The sequence below is a fragment of the Schistocerca americana genome, chromosome 5, assembly GCF_021461395.2.
Source record: "Schistocerca americana isolate TAMUIC-IGC-003095 chromosome 5, iqSchAmer2.1, whole genome shotgun sequence".
In the NCBI taxonomy this organism is placed as follows: domain Eukaryota; kingdom Metazoa; phylum Arthropoda; class Insecta; order Orthoptera; family Acrididae; genus Schistocerca; species Schistocerca americana.
Window position 1 is genome coordinate 502199346 of NC_060123.1, and position 22523 is coordinate 502221868.

The window sequence follows — 22523 nt, forward strand, 5'->3', positions numbered from 1 at the left end:
GTATGTGATATCTGTCTTTGGATTACAATGATAGGCTCTCAATTTAATGCCCCTGATGCAGAGATAATTGAATAACATTTTCCAGCAATTTGTAATTGATTTTCTGTGCTTCACATTGATCAACATAGTTAATGAATAATGCGTCACAACTGACATTTGCTTATTCAAACTTGTACGTTTTCAGCACACACACTCAAGCATGTGTATATTGGTATGCTTGCAAAAGCTTGCATAAGTAAAAATCAAGCTTTAAGTGACTTTAACAGTCCAAATTCTTGCACAAATTTACTGTACGGCATTGCACAGAGTGGTTCATCACGTGTTCTTATCAAGGTTTCAGAAGTATGTGTGGCCATCTTTAGGGGCAACATGAAGGTAGAAGATATAGGAACAACTGGTCTGTGCATCAACAGTCAGTGTAATTTACTTTAAAGAAAAGAGATACGAGTACTGTACCATATTCCAGTCAAATACCATATGTTAACAGTTCCAAATTCCAATATCTAGAACAAAAAGTGTAAAACATACTTCAGTTTGATCATTCAACCAGCACTCATAATACATTACACTAGAAAAAAATAGCATAACGTACATGATGTGGTCAACATGTTAAAATCAAGTGCAATGAACATCTACCAGCTCAGATATGCAGGAAAATAGTTTTATACAGGGCATTCATCTTCATGTCTGTCTTGAATATATGATTGTTGAGTGTCTCAGTATCTCATTGTATTTATGTTTCTTATTTGGCACCTGGTATTATGCACAATAGTTTACAGTTTTCATTTCTTATTTACTTGGCACAGGTGCTGTTTAGGTGTAATTAGTATAAACAAAAAAACCTGTCACAAAGTGCGGTTTAAGAAAAGACATCATATTCAAACAACAAACATTACTTTGTTTACTTTGTGTCATTTACTAATTCATTCCTTTTTCTTTCATAGTGATGACTCGGTATCACTGAATGTTCCTCAGGTTTCAAGAAAGGATAAAATTTTCTCATATAAAACAACATGGAAGACTTACCTCAATTCACTGGCAATGAAAGAGGGTAATTCACAAGGTAAGTTTGTGTGTGCCTATCCAAAAGTTTCCAGGTGACAATGACGTATTGTATCAAATGCAATTCTGAATAACATCCATCTTTTTTATTTTTTTGTTTCAAAATTTCAGAGACTGCGGATATGGCATGTTTATGTACAAAGCAGAGATCAAATGTATGTGCAGTAAAACTGGTGAACCTATGTAATACGTATCAGAACTCATATATTAAGTCCTTCCACCTTAGTGATAGTGGACTTAGAGTATGGTTCATGGATTCTGACTCATCTCTGGGTGGTATGTTCAGGATTTATGACAGCACTTCTGGTGTTTGTATCGCTGAAGTTGAGGTTCCTGATGATGCAGTTGTGGTAGCTGGAGGCTTTATGGATCACATCGATGCCATTCTATCATCAAACAAGTTATCAATGTTCCTTGGAAACATTTCACGGGATGCCTTCATAAATAAGGTATGTATTTTAGTAAGTTTTCAAAATCTAATGGATATTATTTAATTTAAATTACAATGCTCTGTATTTAGTTACAAATTATTATTCATGACATCTCATACTTGAGCTCTTAATCTAGTGTGTTCAGATAGATGTAGCTAGACAGTGCATATTTATTCCAGATTGACAATACAAATGTTTTACCTGTGTTGTTATCTGAAAAACTGAACTGCTGTAATAAAACAAGTGATTATTACTTTGATTTTTATGAATTTCCTTTTATTTCAGATATAATCACATTTTATGATAGACTCTTAATAGGTTTTGGCCTCCACTGACCATCTTTAGATTCCACTAATGATAGGCGGCATTTTGCAAAGCAAAATGTACAATATATGCATTCACAAACAAAGCAGTGCATGTATTTTGCATTGTGTTCACCAAATGCTAACCAAGACTAATAGTATATGAAGGTGGCTAGTGTCAGCTGAGACCAGTTATGATTTTGTCATAAAATTTGATTGTACCTGAAACAAAAAGAAATTCACAATATTTCAGTCATTGTTCTTCTTCAACAGAATGTCTTATTTTCCAAAGACGTTCATTTTTCATGATGTAATGTCCATTTCACAAACTTTTGGACACACTTCATGCGGTACCAAAGCACCATACCTGTTGCACTTGTTTAAGGAATACTTGTGCTTTTAGATACAAAAATATTGCATGGTTTGAACCTCAGCCATATCCACTTAGGTGACAAAAATGGGGACAGTCTTGTAGGCTTCGATTTAAGAACTCAGGTTAGGTAAGCTGAACTTACCATTTGACCTGAGAAAACTATTATCTCTGCACATAGGCTGGCTAGCACAGATTCATGTTGAGTAGAACTTGTACGCAGGAAATTTCAATCAAGAATAAATTAGGTCAGAATTACTGAACGGGAGGCAAATTTTTACAGGAATGGGGATCTTGGCTTAACCACCCAGATCTAAAGGATGGTAAAAATATCAAGAAATAAAACTTAATCTCAATATTAACTGCACACCAATGAAATGTTTGGTCATTGAGAGGCACAACTATCCGTAGCAGGCAACCTCTGGGAAACCTGCCACACCTCAGTTGTATAAGGCTTACCCCAGGCAACCGGGGCTCTCTCTGGGTGGACACTTACTTCCCTAACTGTTCATATGACTTCCACGAAGCCTAAATCACTTTTTTTTCTACTCCCAGTGGTTCAGGTGGTCCATCGGACAGTATTAACACCCAAACCCCAAAGGGACCTCATGTAAGTAGTCCACCTGAGATGTCTGTAAACATCAGTACAAGCACTACTGGTAACAAACCACTACCTGTGATTAATAATGTGATTAGTGTTTTTAAATATGTCGAAGATTCATTTGGAAAAGGTCACCTTTCCACAACCATACAGCTGTAGAAGGACATGCATCTGTCAGATTCTCTCTGTTGAAAGGTTGCGAAAAGCTACACCCCCCTGATTAGTACATTGAAAACTATCTAAGTAAACAAGTTGATAATACAAACTACATGGAAAATATGTTATCAACACTGAGCTGCACCCTGAGCTAAATTGAGCAGCACAGTAGGCTAAATTGTTGTAAAGGAATTGTAACATGCCAGACATTGTAGATACAGACACCAAACAACTCCAACAGGAACAGGAAAGCAAAAGAGTCACTGAAGTTCAGAATTTCAGGAAAGGGTTGACGGTGAGCTGCAGAAGTCAACATCCTTTATACACCAATTCTGTTTACCAATGTTGCGTTGACATATTGTAGCAAGCTTTCTCCACCTTAAAATTAGGCCCTATGTATCTAATCCAGTGCACTGCTTTAAGTCATACCACCCTGGGTAGCAGCGGTCTTATATGTGTGGAAGATGTGGCTTTTACACCCTTAATTCCAGTTCTCAATGTATGAGTACCACCCTCCCCATGTGTTTCAGCTGTTCTCATGCCCATCCAGTTTTTTAGCAGAAGAGAATAAAATCCAAGAAGACATTTAAGGCCTCACAGCCACTGACATCTGGGCAATCATCTGCCTCAGTGTTGAAGCATCCTGTACTAAAGACTAGTGTTGGCACCCAGACATTAACAGCTGAGCAGAGCACATCTGCCTGCAATTGTCACTTTAGCTGCAAATCTGCACAACAAATCGAACAACCAAGCATTCCAACATCTAAAATAACGATGGCAGCAGAACCTATTGTTGGAAAGAACAACAGACCCATTGAAGGAAATATTGGGCTTCTAGAGGATCATTGGTCAATATATTTTGTACTATTTTGAATGGGAACCTGCCAGTCGTCCTCTGGCGAACCATTGAAGACTGATGGGAATGTCTGGAGTCTTAGATGGCTCACCTGAGGGTGATGTGCAGATGCCCAACTGAAATATCATGGAATGTATTGAATAACGACTGGCAGGAAGCCCGAAATTTTCCCCCAGGATGCTTGCCAGTCTTTAGTGGGTTCATGCTTGGCTACCAAGTGGTCCCAGCCTTTGCAGCATCTTTTCCCTCCCACGCTGCATGTCTACCCTCTTGCTATTATTTTCCCCTCCCTTGGGAAAAATGTCTGGGGTGCTTTTGGGGATGTTCCAAATTGTCTGTAGCTGACATAAGAACAATCTCACCATTATTTTTCATTCCGCTTTCCTTTCTTCATTCACCTTCTCCTATCCTTCTTCTGCTTCGGCATTTGAGGCTCCTCTGTTTCTTCTTCCACTCTGTGCTCTCCTGAAGGCCAGCCCAAGCGTCTGATGCGTAACAGTTGACTGAGTAAGGTGTAATTCCCAGTCCTGGGTAGACAGGCAGGGTTCGCTTGTACCCCCCGGTGCAGGCCAGGCCCAGGGAGGGGTGATTGCCTAAGCTGCTACTTTCCCAAATTGCCGATTGCCCCCTTTGTCAGGTGTTTGAGAGGTGTGAATATCACCTAAGGCAGGTGTGCCCCCTTATGAAGGCAGTTCCCAATTGGAAGGAGCACACCATCAGAGACTCTGGCAGTCATGGGGGATTTTCTCACACTGAGATCATCATCTTTGCAGTCCACAGCTACCAAACATAAATAGAATGAAGCTCCTGATTCAAAGACCCTCCCAGCTGCATGATGGTTCCTTGTGGTTTCACATACTGAAGAGGATCAGTTCTTTGCATAGGTAAATCCACTTCTAATTCAGAAAGATGTTGATGCAGTTGCCGGAGCTGTGAAATCCTGCTGTGATTTACGTAATGGCACTTTGCTTTTGGAGACTACTTCTGATTCTCAAGCACAACAATTGCTTGCCTCTTCACTTCTCCGTGACCTGTTCGTGTCGAGGACCATAGAACCCTGAATTCGTCCTGTGGTGTTACTTACACTTGGCTGCTGGACAGTCTGACCGAGACCAAAATCCAGACATACCTCTCTGGTCAGGTTGCCATTGACATCCATCGGTTGATGAAAAAGGTAGGTGCCTCCTTAGTGCCCACATCCACTCTTTTCTTCACCTTTTGTAAAGTGGTGCTTCCATATAAGATCAAAGCAGGCTATGAAGCTATCACAGTCCGACCACACATTCCGAACCTAAGTGCTGCTACCAATGTCATTGTTTCAACCATACTCAGATATCTTGTTGACACCCAGCCAAATGCGTAACCTGTGGTAGGGATGCACACGAGGGCTATTGTCCGCCTCCTTCTCCCCACTGTATCAACTGCAGTGCTGACCATGCCGTCTCCTCATGAGATTGTCCCACGTATCTCAATGAGTGGGCTGCCCAGGAGATCTGGGTAAAGGAAAAAGTATCTTACCCAGTCACCCGCAAGTTAATGACTAGTCACAAACCCAGCCTTCTACCGTCTGGCACTTACAGTACTGTTCTTGCTACATCTTGTTCCATGAAGGACATGGCTACGCAGACAAGTGACCTCAAATTCAGTTCTGAGGATGTGAGATCCCCAGTGTCATGGTAGCATCACCATCTCCAGCTGTGCAGCAAGGCATCAGAACTTCGCCTCATGGAGTGAAGTCACCAGCTACACAACTGGCAGGTTGAAAAAGGCAGAAGGATTACTCCCGTGACGACTTTCTGCTTCCCTCCAGCCAGCCAACACCTGAGTCTTCCTCTGATAACTGGAAAGGCTCAAAGAAGTCAAACAAAGGCAAATGGTCTTCTCCCCATCGACTTGAAGATCCCCTTTGTTGATGTCACCACATGATACCCTCACCCAGCTGACCTCCATGCCACTGGTATGCACCGCCAACTGTTTCCCTGTGCTGGTCTCCACAGGCCAACAGCAGAAGAAAATCGATGCCTCTGTAGACTTAAGGAGCAGGATTCTCCTGCCTCTGTGCCCTGTAGCAGCAAGTCTTTGCAGGCTGGCACTCGGCAGCGGCCGAGGTGATACACCTTCATTTTTTCCTCGTCCTGACTCTCCTCCAGTGGAACATTTGTGGCCTTTGATCCAACAAAGAAGATTTACGGTTTCTCTTAGAATCACAGCGGTCAATTGTTCTCTGTCTTCAGGAAACAAAATTGTGTCCCCATGACTGCTTTGCGCTTTCGCATTTCTTCTCAGTCCATTTTAACTTCCCCCGAGGTTGCCATTCCATCTCATGGGAGAGTCATACTGCTCATATGGGATGACGGTCGAAGTCAACCCATCTCCCTGACTATCCACCTTTAAGCTGTTGCAGTTTGCCTTTTCATTCCTCACTTCACTTTTTCCCTCTGTACTATTTACATCTCTCTGTCATTCGATGTCACCAGACTTCCTCCAGCTTATTGGACAGCTACCTCACCCCATTCTGCTGCTTGGTGACTTTAATGTGTGCCATCCCCTTTGGGGTTTTCCCAGAACCTGTCTGAGTGGTGCACTCTTGGTGATAATCTTAATCAAATAAACCTCTTCTTCCTGAACACAGGAGCACCCACCTTCCTCTTAGACTCCTCACACTCATATTCCCATTTGGTCTTATCCTTCTGCACTGCCCAGCATGCCCATCATCTCGAGTGGTCCATTCTCTTTGACACACATTCGAGTGACCATTTCCCATGTGCTATCCATTTGCTGACTTCTACCTCACCTCCTTGCACACCAAAATGGCAGCTTACTAAGACCAACTGGGGGCTTTACTCCTCTTTGCCGACATTCGACAAACACTATTTCCCCAGTTGTGATGACTGGATGGTATTTCTTACAAATGTTATCCTTACTGCCGCAGAATGTTCCATTCCTCACACTCCTTTACCACAGCATGTCCCGGTCCCTTGGTGGACTGAGGCGTGCCGTGACACAATTCATACGTGGAGATGTGCTCTCTGCATTTTTAAGCATCATCCTACAATAGCAAACTGCATCCATTATAAACAGATGTGTGCACAATAATGTCATGTTCTTCGAGATTTCATTCACTTGTTCTTTTAATAGTTCCACTCCCTCTTCCATCATATGGGCCAACCTCCGACGGCTCTCTGGGCCAAGATCCCTTCCTCAATTTCCAGCCTGACAGTACAGACGATGTCATCGAAGACCCTATTGCTATCTCTTACACTTTGGGTCACTATTTTGTGGAGATTTCGAGCTCCTCCCACTATCACACTGCCTCCCTCCATTGGAAACGAGGGAAGGTGGCTTGGGTGATACCCTTGTCTTCTCAGAATCATGAGTGCTACAATTCCGCCTTTACTTTGAGGCAGGCTAGGTAATGCTCTCACGTCATCGTGATCCTCTGCCTCAGGGCCAGATGCTGTTCACATTCAGCACCTTTCTCTTACGGGCATCTGGGCAGAGGGCACGTTTCCCGAATACTGGCCTGAAGCCACTGTCATAACCATACCTAAGCCGGGTGAGGACAAACACCTTCCCTCTAGCTACCGCCCCCCTCCTCGCACAAGTTGTGTTTTTGAGGTGATGGAACGTATGACTCATGCTTGGCTGGTATGGTGGCTCAAGTCTTGTTATTTACTAACCACTGCACAGTGTGGATTTCGAGGACCACCGTTCTGCAGTTGAACATTTCGTCACTTTGTCCACCCGTGTAATGAATGGTTTTCCGTAGAAATCCCAGACTGTGGCCATGTTTTTTGTTTTGGAGAAAGCCTGCGACACCTGCTGGAGGACTGGTATCCTCTGTACTTTCTACACGTGGAGCTTCCATGGCTGCCTGCCCTGTTTTCTTCAGGAACTTTTAAAAAGTCCGCATTTTCCAGGCGCATGTGGGTTCTGCCTTGTCCGACACCTTTACCCAGGAAAGTAATATACCCGAAGGTTCCGTACTGAATGTCATCCTCTTTGCTACCGCCATTAACCCCATAATGTCCTGTCTCCCACCAGACGTCTCTGGCTCCCTTTTTCACAACAATTTTGCCATTATGAAACTTCCTGGCAGATTAAAACTGTGTGCCAGACCGAGATTCGAACTCGGGACATTTGCCTTTCGTGGGCAAGTGCTCTACCAACTGAACTACCCAAGCACGACTCTCACCCCATCCTCACAACTTCACTTCTGCCAGTACCTCATCTCCTGGAATTTTGCCATTTATTGAAGCTCTCCATGGACTTGTTTTCTTGAGCATGGATCATCGACAATGGCTTTTGTTTTTCCACTGAAAAAACCATTTGTACGACTTTCTGGTGGTGCAATCGGTTTCTCCACTGTCTTTATATCTTGATTCTGCTGCTCTTCCGTTGAAACTACGAAATTCCTGGGGCTCATGCTCAGTAGGAAGCTTTCTTTGTCCTCCCATGTGTGTTACCTGGCAGCTCTTTGTACGTGGTCTCTCAATGTCCTACATGTCCTCAATGGTACTTCCTGGGGTGCAGATCGAACCACCCTCCTCCATTTGTATCAGACCCTTGTCTGTTCGAAAGTAGACTATGAGTGTTTTATTTATGCATCTGCACATCCGTGGTTCTTACGCCTTCTCAATACTCTCCATCATTGTGGCATCCATTTGGCCACTGGCACCTTTTAGACAAGCCTGGTTGATAGTCTGTATGCAGTAGCTGCCGAACTACCGCTGTGACTTTCTCTGCAGCAGATATGCATGCCGTTTGCCATGTGTGGCCCCCCATCCTATGCCTCTTCCTTCAATGACTCCTTTTATCACCAGTATGAGGCACGTCCCTCTTCTCTATTATCTCCTGGAGTTTGCTTTTGGCTCTTGCTTAACTTCACGCTACCTGCAACTTTTCTGGTGGGTGTGAACCCTTCACTACCTTGGCTTTGTGCGGCAGCCGATGTTCATCTTGGCCTTCATTTGCTTATTAAGGACACTACTCCAGCCTCGCTCTATCACTTTCAGTTTCATGACCTCTGCATGGAACTTCGTGATAGTACCTTTGTATATACTGATAGCTCTTACCTTTGTATACACTGATAGCTCTTGGACTGACTGTGGCGTTGGGTGTGCCTTCGTCATTGGCGCCAACGTTTTTCGGTATCGGCTTCTGGAACACTACTCAGTATTTACAGCAGATCTCTTCGCCCTGTATCAGGCCATGCAATATATCTGGTGACACAGGGTTTTCAATTACAGCATCTGCACAGACTCTCTCAGTGCCCTTCAAAGTCTCTGTGTGCTGCACCCACTCTATCCCTTAGTGCAACAGGTCCAAGAAAGCTGCCACTTGTTCACTCTTGATGGAGCCACTGTGATGTTTATGTGGGTTCCTGGTCACGTTGGTCTGACAGGAAACAAGGCTGCTGATGCTGCTGCCAAGGCTGCAGTCCTCGTACCTCAGCCCGCTAGTTCTTGCATTCCCTCTGACGATCTCTGTGTTGCCGCCCATCAGCAGGTGGTGTCACTTTGGTGTCACAATTGGTCCTCCCTTCATGAGAACAAGCTCTAGGATATTAAGGCTCTCCCAGTGGCTTGGGCAATCTCCTCTTAGCCCTCTCACCACAAGGTCATTTTAACTAGGTAGCTCATTGGGCATGTCTTTTTAGCCATCGCCATTTGTTAGATGGTGCTCCCCCACCACTTTGTGCACATTGCGCCTGACTTTTAACTGTCCGCGGTTTCCTGATGGAATGCCCTTTTTCTAACTGCGTGCATCCTCATTTGTGCTTGTTGTCTGAGTTATCAGCCATTTTAGCAAACAACATGCGGGCTGTCAACATTGCTTTACTTTTTATCTGTTGCAGCAATATAGTGAATGCCATTTAATTTTTAGATCTGGACCTCCATTTCTCTATGGCATATTTTATAGACTTTTCTCCACGTCTCTGTTTTTAGCTGTCTTGTCTTTTGTCGATTGGGATTGATGTGTAGTTGCTTTTTACTCCTCTCCTTGTCTTTGTGTTTTACAGTTTTGACATGGGCATGTATGCCTGTAGTTGTCTACCCAGCAGATTAACGGAGCACTGTCATTTAAAACCAAAAACCAGGAAGTGGATGAATAGGTGAGCATGCTGGCAAAGTCTTGAGCTACTCTGCCATTTTTTGGCCTTGCTTTGCTTAAGGTAGTGAGAATCATCCATACATTTCAGCCCACCATCAAAGATTACAGATATTCTGAGATCATTGAGGGACAATTTGTTATTGCAAAAGGCCAGGGTGTCCAAAATAGCTTGCCATGTGGAGTGGCTTATTATATAGGCCAGACCACACGCAGTGTGGAAGAATGCTACTCTGAACTTCAGCTCTGTGCTTGCCTTTTACAACTGAGAAAGTCTGCTATTGCCAAACATTGTATCGTTGGACATTCAGTGGAGTATGATCAGACTATAATTTTGACCACAGCAACATCATCTTCGGACTCCATTATTAAAAAAAAATTCATGGAAATATGTCTGGCCGAAAATCTGATGAATCATGTTAGTGGCAGAGCCCTTCAAACCCGTGGCCCATCTGAGCGGTCTGTACATGCTTGCTGCATGTGAGAGAGAGAGTGAATACACTTTGCCTTAGGTCGGCGGAAGTTGCCGAAGATGACCGATGTTGCATCACCTATTAACACACCTGAGTGAGTGTTGCTCACAGCCATTTGGATGTCACATGCATGTCCAAAACCATGTGGGTAACACACACTTGCACTCACATGCACATAGGTTGCGAATTTGCAGTGTGGTCCTGCTCAGTGTGCTTCCCTCACCACTAGGGTTGGATAGAATTTATTAAAATGATGAGAAACAAATACTGATAACAACTATTATTCATTACTCATTACAATAAATATAAATATTTATTTCAAACATTATTAATTTACATTAATAAAAATATTTATTAATCAAACAAAATAATAAAAGTTATGAATAATAAATAATTTGAAATCGAGTGAGATTTATTACTCCAATTCTTTGTCAGTTATAAGAAATCTATATTTCATTGCTTTTAAATTAATTTTCAGAACTACACTTTTTTCAAATGTCTCATCAGAAAGTGTATTTGATGTTCAGATTTGCCTTACTGACATACTAAAGAAAATGTGTTCTACATCTTCAAAGAGGATATTGATGTGATATATTTCCTGAAATCAACTTTATTTCAGGATAACGATATGAGACTTTCAAATCACCATTTTCTTCATCAAAAATTAAGAAATCATTAATTTTACTTTGGGTTTTAGTAAATAACTTCATTATCCCAAATCATATTCAAAGTAAATTTTCTTTTATGACATCATCATTTGAAACTCATGGCCCAATTTTTCAACTTTTCTTTGGCTATTGTATGTAAGATGTCTCTGCATATGAATGGTCACCAATAAATGGGGTTAAGAGGCAACTTGTCCCCTCAGTTGCTGAATATGCTACCCAACACAATGTACTTCACTTCAATGATTGCATCACAGCTTGTTCGACCTGGATTGTTCTTACCATCATCAGATTTCTGAGTTGTGCCGAACTCTCCCTACAACATATCCTTTGTTATTGTAACCCTGCCCCCAACCTCAACCATCGCTGCCCTTCCCTGCTCCCATTCCAACGCCAAACATGACTTATATCCCTTCTACATTCCAACACTACACATGACTTCTATCCCTTCTACATTCCATACTTCCTTTTTACCTCTTTGATATTGTCAGACGCAGTCGCATCCAGACTTCACTGCCTGAAGACAGTGGCTTGTGTGAATGAGTGAGTGTTTCCATTTTGGATGAAAGACTTTGTCTGAAAGCTTAATATTTTAGTCATCCTTCTCATTGTGCCTGTCTGCAACTTAACACATCCTCTTTGTGGTGAGTATCAGTCTATCCTTTCTGTCTTTTCGTTATTCCATCCGGAACTTTCCATTGTTCGAGACACCCATATCTGATTGTTTAATCTTTACTAAATGTGGTGGTGTGCCCTTGACTTCCATCTCTGAACTGACTTATACAGCGTGTTAGAGGCAGACCTACTATTTAACACGTACTCTGTACCATGGTACAAATTAATTTGGCATTGTTAGAAGGGAAAGAAGCAATAAGGAGCAAAAAAATCATAATACCAAGAGGGGATCAAACTTCTACCGTCAGATTTCTAATGAGGAACTTAACCACTGAAACACCCACCACTGCACAATTCTATGTAACCCATTAATAAGTTATTTATCAAACAGAAACTGCACTGAGCCAGGGGAACAAACACTAGTTATGGAATTTTATACAAGAAGTAAACAAAGAAAATATGGTGGCATTCTACATTTTTCTTCATTTAAGTTACAAATAATTTATTCATGAATGAATTTATCTGAATATTGTCCAGCTCTGTTTACCACTACATCTTAAACTTCCTTCCTCTTTGCAGCTAATATTATCAACTGTGACAAGTCCTATTAGTCAATTTGCTCGATTTACTCATGAAGGCCTACTGTGTTGCTAGACAAGTTTTTTTGTTAATAATAGACATAGTTGACAGTTGTAATAATTTATCACACTCCACAACACAGATCTTTTTCGTTTGTTCAGTCTAAAATGTGTCTCAATGTCAGTGAGATTTCAACTGCAGACACTGCAGATATACTGCATATGTACAAGTGGGTGTGAGTGTGTGTTGTTCATGTGGCTGTGGACATCAGCGTGATATCCACATGGCTGTGGACATGCATTTGACATCCACATGGTGTGAACAAGCGCTCACTCAATTGTGTTAATGGAGGATGCATCATCGGTCATCTTTATCTACTTATGCCAAACTATGCTAAGTGTATTCACACTCTTCCTCATACACTGCAGGTGTGCGCAGACCTCTCAGATGGGTCACGGGTTTGCAGGGCTCCACTGCTAACACTGTTTATCAGATTTTCCACCTGGTGAATTTACACGGATTCTTTAATAATGGAGTCCCAGAAAGATGTCGTGTGGTCAAAAGTATTATTTGATCATACTCCATGGAATGTCCAGTGCAGATCAATGTTTGGCAATAACAGACTTTCTCAGTTGCAATAGGCAAACACAGCATTGATGTTCAGTGGAGCATTTGTCCAAATTGTGTGTGGTCTGACATATATAAGCCACACCACATTATTCTGGCCTTCCACAATAACTAACTGCCCCTCACTGATCCCACAAGGTCTGCAGTCTTTGGTAGCGGACAGAAAATCCACTTCCACCTGAAATTTAGGTATGATCCTTGCTATCTTAAGTGAAGTGTTGTCAATAATAAAGAGCAAAAAAGCTCAAGATTTTGCATTTTGCCAGTGCTCTCCTTTTCACCCGCTTCCTTATTCTTGGTTTTAAATTACAGTGCACTGTTAATGTACTGGTTAGAGTGGCCATTTTCCCTGAACACTGTTCTTAGGTCAATGAGCTCTTTAAGCACACTATCAAGATCTGAGACTGTATGGACTATGTGTGTAAGTGTCTTAATCACACTCACTCATAGTTTGAGGTCGGTGATGTCAATTAAACACTTGTACATACAAATTAATATTGTTATAACCTTTAATTACTAATAATTGCGTGGATATTCAAACACTCACTTAGACACAATAGCTGGTTACTTGATAACAACTCAGTATCTCTTATTCAACTGCCATGCCGTGACATGCGGCCAGCGCCATTTGTAGCTAGGTGGCGCTCCCGCACTCAGCCGAGTTGCGGAGCGCCTCTATCGCCATTTGCGCGTACTGTCGTGGCGGTACTGTTAAAGGTCGTGGCACTGTCAAAACACTTTTCCCCCCTTGAAAAAAAAAAAAAAAAAAAAAAAAAAAAAAAAAAAAAAAAAAAAAAAAAAAAACACTCACTCCCTTGGAGACATGGACAGTGCGGAGACATCCATGGCCTCTTGTGAGGCCCCGAGAAGATCCCATGGAGAGACACGAGAGTATGGTCGAAAATGTCCAGGACGGAAGCTCGTGTGTGGAACGTGCCTCCTGGACGAGACGATGGGTGAAAACTCCGGAGAAGCATCCATAGGTGTCCCGGGCCTGGGGATGTGCTCCAGCGAGATGGGTCCCGGAGAAGGCGGCGTCGCGACTGGGGCCGGTTCCGGCGTACTCGGAAGCGGTAGCGACGTCGGCTGCATCAACACATATGGTAGATCGGCAGCAGCAACAGGACTGGCTTCTCGGGCTGGTGGAGGCGAAGGAAGGGGCGGTGGCACCGGCGTGGCCACCACTCGTGGGCGCATCTGGTCGTAATGGCGAACAACCATGCCGTCGTCCGTACGTATTTCACAAAGCCGGCAGCCGCGAAGAGCCTTGACCACCCCTGGAATCCATTTAGGGCGAGATCCATACCCTCGTGCTCACACGTCGACGTCCACCGAGTATTTTCCCGCACTAGGGGACACAGCACAAGGCCTGACAGGGTGAAGCAAGTGCAGTAGAGTGCGCGGTTGGCGGCCATGCAAGAGTTCAGCAGGGCTGCGATCACCCAGAGGCGTGAAGCAATAAGAACTCAGAAATTGCAGCAGAGCGTCATCTGTGGAAAAATCACTAAGGAATTATTTCATCTGGCTTTTGAAAGTGCGGGCAAGGCACTCGACTTCCCCATTCGATTGTGGATGGAAGGGCGGTGCTGTAACATGATGACCCTCTTGTCCAGTACAAAAATCACGGAAGGCCTGCGAAGAGAACTGAGGGCCATTGTCCGTGACGATTGTGGATGGAAGACCTTCTAGCGCAAAGATTTTGGACAAAGCCAGCGTCGTCGCTGCAATGGTGGGTGACAGACATCGAACAACAAACAGAAACTTCGAGAAGGCGTCAATCAACAGTAGCCAATAAGTACCGAGGAAGGGGCCGGCAAAGTCAGCGTGCACCCGTTCCCATGGCTGCGCCGGATCAGGCCACGGAGAGGGCATTGTACGAGGTGCAGCCAGTTGTTGAGCACACTGACCACACGCAGCAATCATGTGGGCGATGTCCGAATCAATACCGGGCCAATAAACGTGCCGGCGGGCCAGGGACTTAGTCCGAGAAATCCCCCAATGGCCTTCATGCAACAGTTTGAGAACATCTTTGTGAAGAGAGGCCGGCACCACGACCCGTGGAGATGCGCCATCCGTGGCCAGAAGAACAACACCATCACGAACAGACAGACGAAGGCGCAAGGCATGGTAGTTGCAAAGGGGATCCGATGCCCGGCCCTTGGTCCTGTCCGGCCAACCCCGTTGAACAAAACCGATCACCTGATGCAGGACCGGGTCCCGCGCAGTAGCCGACGTGAACTGCAAACCTGTAAGTGGAAAACCCTCGACCGCATGATGTTCTTCCTCATCAATGTGGAAACAGAGTAGTTCATCACGATCGAAAACCAGGTCGGGGCCCATTGGCAATCGCGACAATGCGTCAGCATTGGCGTGCTGGGCTGTGGGGCGATAGTGAATCTCATAGTGAAAACGAGACAAGTATAAGGCCCAACGTTGCAGGCGGTGAGCTGCCTTATCCGGAAGCGCCGCCGATGGGCTGAACAGGGAGACCAGCGGCTTGTGGTCGGTGATGAGGTGAAACTTAGAACCATACAAAAAAACACTGAACTTTTTTAGAGCATAAATGATAGCGAGCGCCTCCTTTTCGATTTGAGAGTAACGCCGTTGCGCATCGTTGAGGGTCTTGGAAGCATAGGCGATGGGACGTTCCGACCCATCCTCATACCGATGGGCGAGAACAGCCCCTAGGCCACACTGTGACACGTCAGTCGCCAGAACCAAGTGCTGGCCCGGACGGAATGTGGCAAGACAAGGCGCCGACTGCAAATGAGCCTTCAGGCGGACAAAAGCCTACTCACACTCGTCGGACCAACAGAAAGGGACGTTTTTGCGTAACAGCTGATGCAGAGGATGAGCTACCACCGCCGCGGATGGAATGAATTTGTGATAATAAGCAATCTTGCCTAGAAACGCCTGAAGTTCTTTGACCGTAGACGGCCGAGGTAGAGCGTTAATGGCCGCAACGTGCTGACGTAGAGGACGTATACCCTCACGGGACAAGTGGAAACCAAGATACACAATGGAGGGTTGGAAGAACTGTGACTTGTCCAGATTGCACTTCAACCCAGCTGAATGCAAAACCCGAAACAGTGAACGCAAATTGCGAAGGTGCTCCTCAGTGGAGGCCCCCATGACAACAATGTCATCCAGATAGTTGATGCAGCCGGGAACGGAAGCCATGAACTGTTCCAAAAACCGCTGAAAAATGGCCGGCGTGCTAGCTACGCCAAATGGTAACCGCTGGTACTGATACAACCCACAAGGAGTGTTGATGACGAGAAATTCCTTGGAAGAAGCATCCAACGGCAACTGATGGTACACCTCCGATAAGTCAAGTTTGGAAAAGAACTGGCCCCCAGCGAGCTTGGTAAATAACTCCTCAGGACGGGGAAGAGGATAAGTGTCAATGAGGCTCTGCGCGTTGACGGTGGCTTTAAAATCACCACACAATCGCAGACTCCCGTTTGGTTTAGAAAGCACCACAATTGGCGATGCCCATTCGCTGGAGGTAACAGGAAGGAGAATCCCTGAAGCTGTTAACCTGTCTATCTCAGCCTTGACAGGTGCATGCAACGCCACCGGAATAGGGCGTGCCCGGAAAAACTTAGGGCGAGCTGTAGGTTTAAGAGTAATGTGGGCTTCAAAATCCTTGGCACGACCCAGACCAGCAGAGAACACAGACAAAAATTCAGAACACAATCCATCCAGCTGTTGATACGGAATAGCCTCAGATATGAGGTGCACATCATCATCAATGGAGAACCCGAACAACTGGAAAGCATCATAACCGAACAGGTTTTCAGTGCCCGCATGATCCACCACATAAAACGTGAGTGGCCTAACAACAGACTTGTAGGCAGTGGAAGCATCAAACTGGCCAATGATAGGAATTTTCTGTTGATTATAAGTTCTCAGATTTCGCGTAACTGGAGACAAGGGAGGGGAGCCCAACTCCAAATATGTGCGAGAATTAATGAGAGTTACTGCAGAGCCAGTGTCCACTTGCATGTGAATGTCTTTATCCAGAACATGAACAGTAACAAACAACTTATTTGTTTGAGAAAAAACACAGTTAACATCCATTTCCGATGCCTCGTCCTTGTCGACAGGAACTTTAAGGGACTGACACACAGAAGCAATGTGGCCGTTTTTCCTACATGAATTACACGTGGCCCAACATTTTGGACACGCGGCCCTGTCATGCTGTACGAAACAACGTGGACAAGAAGGAAGGGCGGAACGAATCTGCTTCTGTGGTTGCTGTTTTCGCTGCGAGCATTGCGACGTTGTTTACACGAGTGAACCGCCGCCACATCTTCATTCTCCTGTGAAACAGGCAAATTATCCGTGTCGAAAGTTGACTGTGCAGCGCCTACATCACACCACGTGTCTATTTGCGCGCCAGCAGCTTGAGACAGTTCAAAGGATTGAGCGATGCTTAGAACTTCCGACAACGACGGGTTTGGCAGTTGTATGGCACGTTGCTGAACTTCTTTATCAGGAGCAAGCCGTAGAATAGCATCCCTAACCATTGAATCAGCATAAGACTCATGATGAGTGTCCTTGACAAACTGACATTTTCTACTCAGACCGTGTACTTCCGCTGCCCAAGCCTGGTAAGATTGATGGGGCTGTTTACGACACCGGTAGAACGCCACGCGGGCAGCAACAACGTGGGTGTTTTTGCAGTAATAGTTAGACAATAAGTCACACATTTCTTGGAAGGACAGGGAGGCAGGTTCCTGCAGAGGGGCTAACTGAGATAGTAGCTGATAGATCCGTGGGGAAATCCAAGATAGAAATAACGACTTACACATAGGAGTGTCGACAACGCCGAAAGCCAAGAAGTGTTGCCGCAAACGCTTCTCATAATCCTCCCAGTCTTCAGCGGCCTTGTCGTAAGGAGGGAATGGAGGCAGAGAAGAGGAAGACAGACGATGAGTAAGCGACGTCGACAACACCTGAATAGCAGCCGTCAGCTGTGTTTGTTTTGCCGCCAGCTGTGTTTGTTGTGCCTGAATAGCAGCCGTCAGCTGGGTTTGTTGTTCAATGAGCGCTTACATAAGCTGTTCCATGTCTGCCCCGTCACGAACACACAAATCCACAACGCAGTGAAAATATCCCATCCTCGTTGCCATAAAGTGTTATAACCTTTAATCACTAATAATTGCGTGGATATTAAAACACTCACTTAGACACAATAGCTGGTTACATGATAACAACTCAGTATCTCTTATTCGACTGCCATGCCATGACATGCGGCCAGCGCCGTTCGTAGCTAGGTGGCGCTCCCGCGCTCAGCCGAGTTGCGGAGCGCCTCTATCGCCGTTTGCGCGTACTGTCGTGGCGGCACTGTTAAATGTCGTGGCACTGTCACAACAAATATGAGTGAGCTTATGATAAACTGAATGCCCCATAGAGCCATCACTCTTTTGTCTATCCAAAACATCCAGGAAAGACAGACAGTCCTCTTTCTCTATTTCCGTAGTGAACCAGATGTTGTATAGGTTGGAGCTCAAATGATGTATAACCTTCATTAATTTCTCTTCTCCATGAGGCCATACTATGAAAGTATTGTTCATGTACCTCCATTTCATCAACTGCTCTCTCACACAGAATTACAGTTCCACAGGTAAATCAGTGGCCTTCAATAACATTCAGTATTTGGCTATCACTTTTAATTTTCATTATACATAATCATACTCAGCCTCTGTGTTTGATGAGTCCCAGTTATACAGCAAACACATTCTCTGCAAAAAACATGGAAAAGTGACAGCTAAAAGAGAAATTCTCATTTTAAATATGTTCCAGTGCTTGCTGGATCCATTAGTGCTTCTATGTTGTGATCAAGCTGCATAGACTCCATATTCCCTTAGCTGCATGGCAGGACTGTTGTGCCCTCATGAGGGTGAGTGTGGAAATTGCCAGCCTCACACTTCTGCACTCAAGCAATGGTGGATTTGCCACATTGATGCACTGCTATAGTTAACATCTTTGGACAGTGTGTGGAATCCTATCATCTCAAAGGTTTGTTGTAATTGTAGACATTGGAGACCACCAATGACTGTGGCAAGTGGCAACCCTGACAGCTGAGTTCCATGGCTCCATCAGTGAGAGCACTGCCTGTTGGGTAGTGTCATCACTCTGTCACCACTATCTTGACACAAGCATAGAATACCCACAGCACACTACCTGAATTGAGGAGTGGGAGTTATCTTCGTCAGTCTTCTGTGGCTCACTTCGGGCTGACACAGGCGCCCAGTTGAAATATCATGGAATGTATTGAATGGTGACTGGCTGCAAGCACGAAAAGTCTTTGAACATTTCGATTCACCATAAAAATTTTAAAATTGACAATGACAGGCCCTATCCACAGAGAGAAGAAGAGAACCAAAAACATAGTTCTATTAAAATGGACTTACTACAACCCCCAAAATCCAAGCTGGAAATGAAAACCAACAGGCCAAACCATCAGGGCCAAAGCTGCCAGACCATTCAACCGTGATCCTGTCTGATGGATCAGATAGTGAACATAATCCTGATGGAACTGGTGAGTCCCTCATGTAAACCCAACCCTCCCCCCCCCCCCCCCCCCCCCCTCCTCCGGCGCAATTTTCCACCATGGAGAAACGACAGGGGGACAGGCACTCACCACTAAAATGGCTTCTGTTCAATACTTTATTCAGGACACATGTAGAGGAACTATACCTGTTAGCTTAGGGTTGATCAGTGTGTATGTATCTTCTAAAGGAACTTTAAATTCTGTATCTGTCACTGTATCAGTGCATGAGCATCAGGGGTTGTCAGTATGTTCACTCTACCTGACTTCATATGAGTGCTAGGTGAAGAGGCTCTCAGTGAACACCTTACTCAACTCCCCCAACCCTCCCTCATTTGTGTTGATTTTAATGCACACAATGTGCTTTGGGGTTCTGCTCCACCGGACCCAGGCTTAGAGAAACTGCGATTCTTCTCCTGTCTTCATATATGTGTTTCTTGAATACGGGGCAGAGCACCCATTTCAGCACTGAAATAGGGTTGATCACTGATATCAGTCTCTGAGTATGCTCTCTTGCCCTTGCACACACCACTCAAAGGTAGGAGGTCGGCGACTTGCACTCAGGTGATCTCTTTCTGATCGGGATTCACCTGGTAGGCAGATTGGTGTCTGAGAGAGAGCTGCCATCATGGGTGCTCAGTAGTGCAGACAATGCTTCTATATGCAACTTCCTGCTTTTGAACACTGAGACAGTCGCTTTCAGTGTGGGTTCAGAGGATATACAACCTGGTCGTCCAGCAAGTGGCTATACAACAGACTTTTATGCACCAGCATCACTTAACTGGTATAATTTTTGACATCAAGAAGGCATACAATATTGCTTGGAAGCATATTTTCCTTGGGCAGCTCTATGAATGAGGTTTTTGAGGGTGTCTTCCTGTTTTTGAGTGGTCCTTCCTCTCACCATGCTATGTTACATATTGAATCAGTGATGTCCTCTGTGGTCACTTTGAGAGGGAAAACGGTGTACCTCAAGGTAGTGTCTTAAGTGTGGCTGTCTTTGCGATAGTTATTAATAATAATATTACATCAGTTGTTAAATGTCCTGCCCAGAGCTCTTTGTTTGTCAATGACTTCTCTGTCTTTTGATCCTCCTTGAAACTTGCAATAATAACTCATCAGTTGCAACTGACTATTAGTTGAGGGAATGTACAGAAAACAGGAGTTTTAATTTCCCCACCAAGAAGTCTGTGTGCATTATTTTTCACCATTCACTTTCGTGAGCTGTGGATGAGGTTTCTGGGCCTACTGCAGTTGGAGCACTAGCATTGCTGCAGTTATCTGACATTCAATGTGTATCAACATGGCTTCAAAATTTAAATAGCGCATTGCCCATCTGATGAAATTGATAGAAATGTATGAGGTAGATGAAGAACTGTATAACTTGTGACATCCCAAATACAAAAATAGAATAAGAAGAAGCAAGAACTGTAAAAAAATTGCAGAGGCCATTAGCCATGAAGTATGGCCATGATGTACTCCAGAGGATATGAAGGAGAAAATCTACAATTTTCGTAGAAATAAAAGTATTTCTTAATGGCTATAGTATGTACTAAATAGTTATTTGCTTCAGATGTTCCTCCTTCAGTACTTTATAAATAGCTCCACATGTTATTGGTATTATTTTCGTCAATGTGCACTGCAGTATTTGATTTCTATACTGTAAACTGGAGTAGCTCTCTCCTGTTGCAAGAAGTTGTATTGTTCCAGTAAGTCTGTCTTTTGCAGATTTAGCATTTCTGAAGTGAGTGTTCTGCTTTGTAATATGAGGAGCCACTTTCCTGAGCATATACTGAAATGTAATCTTATCCATTCACAAGTAATTTCCATACAACTTTACATCCCTGACTTGCCACTACAATAACAGACTTTGTTGGATGCTTTCAGCAACTTGTGAAATCCACAGCTTCACTCAAGTAATTTTTCTTTTTCTCTTCTTCTGCTCTCCCTCCAAATGTAAATACAATGCAGTAGTGGTACACGCAACTGCAGAGCACAGTAATAGGTCTTTTTCAGCCATTCTGAAGGAACTGTGACGTCGGAGATATTTGCCAAAGAAAATTCAACGGCTATTTGAGCCATGTCAGATTTTCTCAAAGAAAATATGGCGAATATTTGATCAGATTTCTTTGGCAAAGAAAATTTTATAGTCTAATAACGGCCTATACTTGCTCAATGTACAAGGGCGGTTTGAAAAGTTCTTGGAATGGAATAGAAAAAAAGGTACTTACATTACTGAAACTTTTTTTATTTTTCAGTGTAATCTCTTTGTAGATTAATCCACTTATTCCAGCGATATTCCAATGCCTTGATTCCATCTTGAAAATGAGTTTCCTCCAGTCCTGCAAAATAGTTGTCAACTCCGGCTATCAGTTCTTTGTTTGAAGTGAATCTTCCCCCACCAAGAAAAATTTTCAGTTTTGGGAAGAGATGAAAGCCTGGTGGAGCCACATCAGGTGAATAAGGCAGGTGTGGCTACAATTCATACCTTAGTTTCTGCAATTTTGTCATGGCGATGGCATATGTTTTTAATCCAGGGTCAAGAGTTGCGGCACCCGTTATGCAGATAATTCATTTATTTATAATTCTTCAGTTAAAATGTGATATATCCTTTTGGATGACATCTGGAAGACATGAGCAATTTCCTGCTGTGATCCTCCATGAATATTTTGTGCATTTTTGCAATGATTTCTGGAGCAATGACACATCTTGGCTGACCACTGTGGGGATCACCATCTAAGCTCTCCTGACCAAATTGAAATTCATTTGTCCACTTGGCAACAGTTGAATATGAAGAAGCAGAGTTTCCCTTGTGTATTCTGGAAATCGGCATCAATGTCCTTTGCTTTCATACCTTTCTTTATGAAGTACTTAATCACTGCTCCAATCTTGATTTTTTTTCCATCTTCACAAATCACAACGCAGGAACAACAGAGCCACGTCACCACCACAGCTCTCTTCCAAGAGCACTGACATGGCACATGTTTACAGGAAACAATGAATATCATGTGAACAACTTGTTGTGTTAGTGCTGACCTCTCGTGGTCATTCCGAGAACTTTTCAAACCATCCTCATACTTCCTTCTGTGGCACGGGAAGTGAGTATCATTTGTTGG

General features: G+C 43.9%; 1 protein-coding gene across 1 annotated transcript in view; it reads left to right on the forward strand.

Annotated features, from left to right (window-relative positions):
• The window catches only part of LOC124615774 (spatacsin), a 395474-nt gene that overhangs the window by 78533 nt on the left and 294418 nt on the right, over window positions 1–22523 (forward strand). Inside the window, exons 6-7 of the mRNA XM_047143873.1 lie at window positions 945–1063; window positions 1174–1511. Of these exons, the coding sequence (XP_046999829.1) occupies window positions 945–1063; window positions 1174–1511 (457 nt within the window). The remainder of the gene's footprint in view (window positions 1–944; window positions 1064–1173; window positions 1512–22523) is intronic.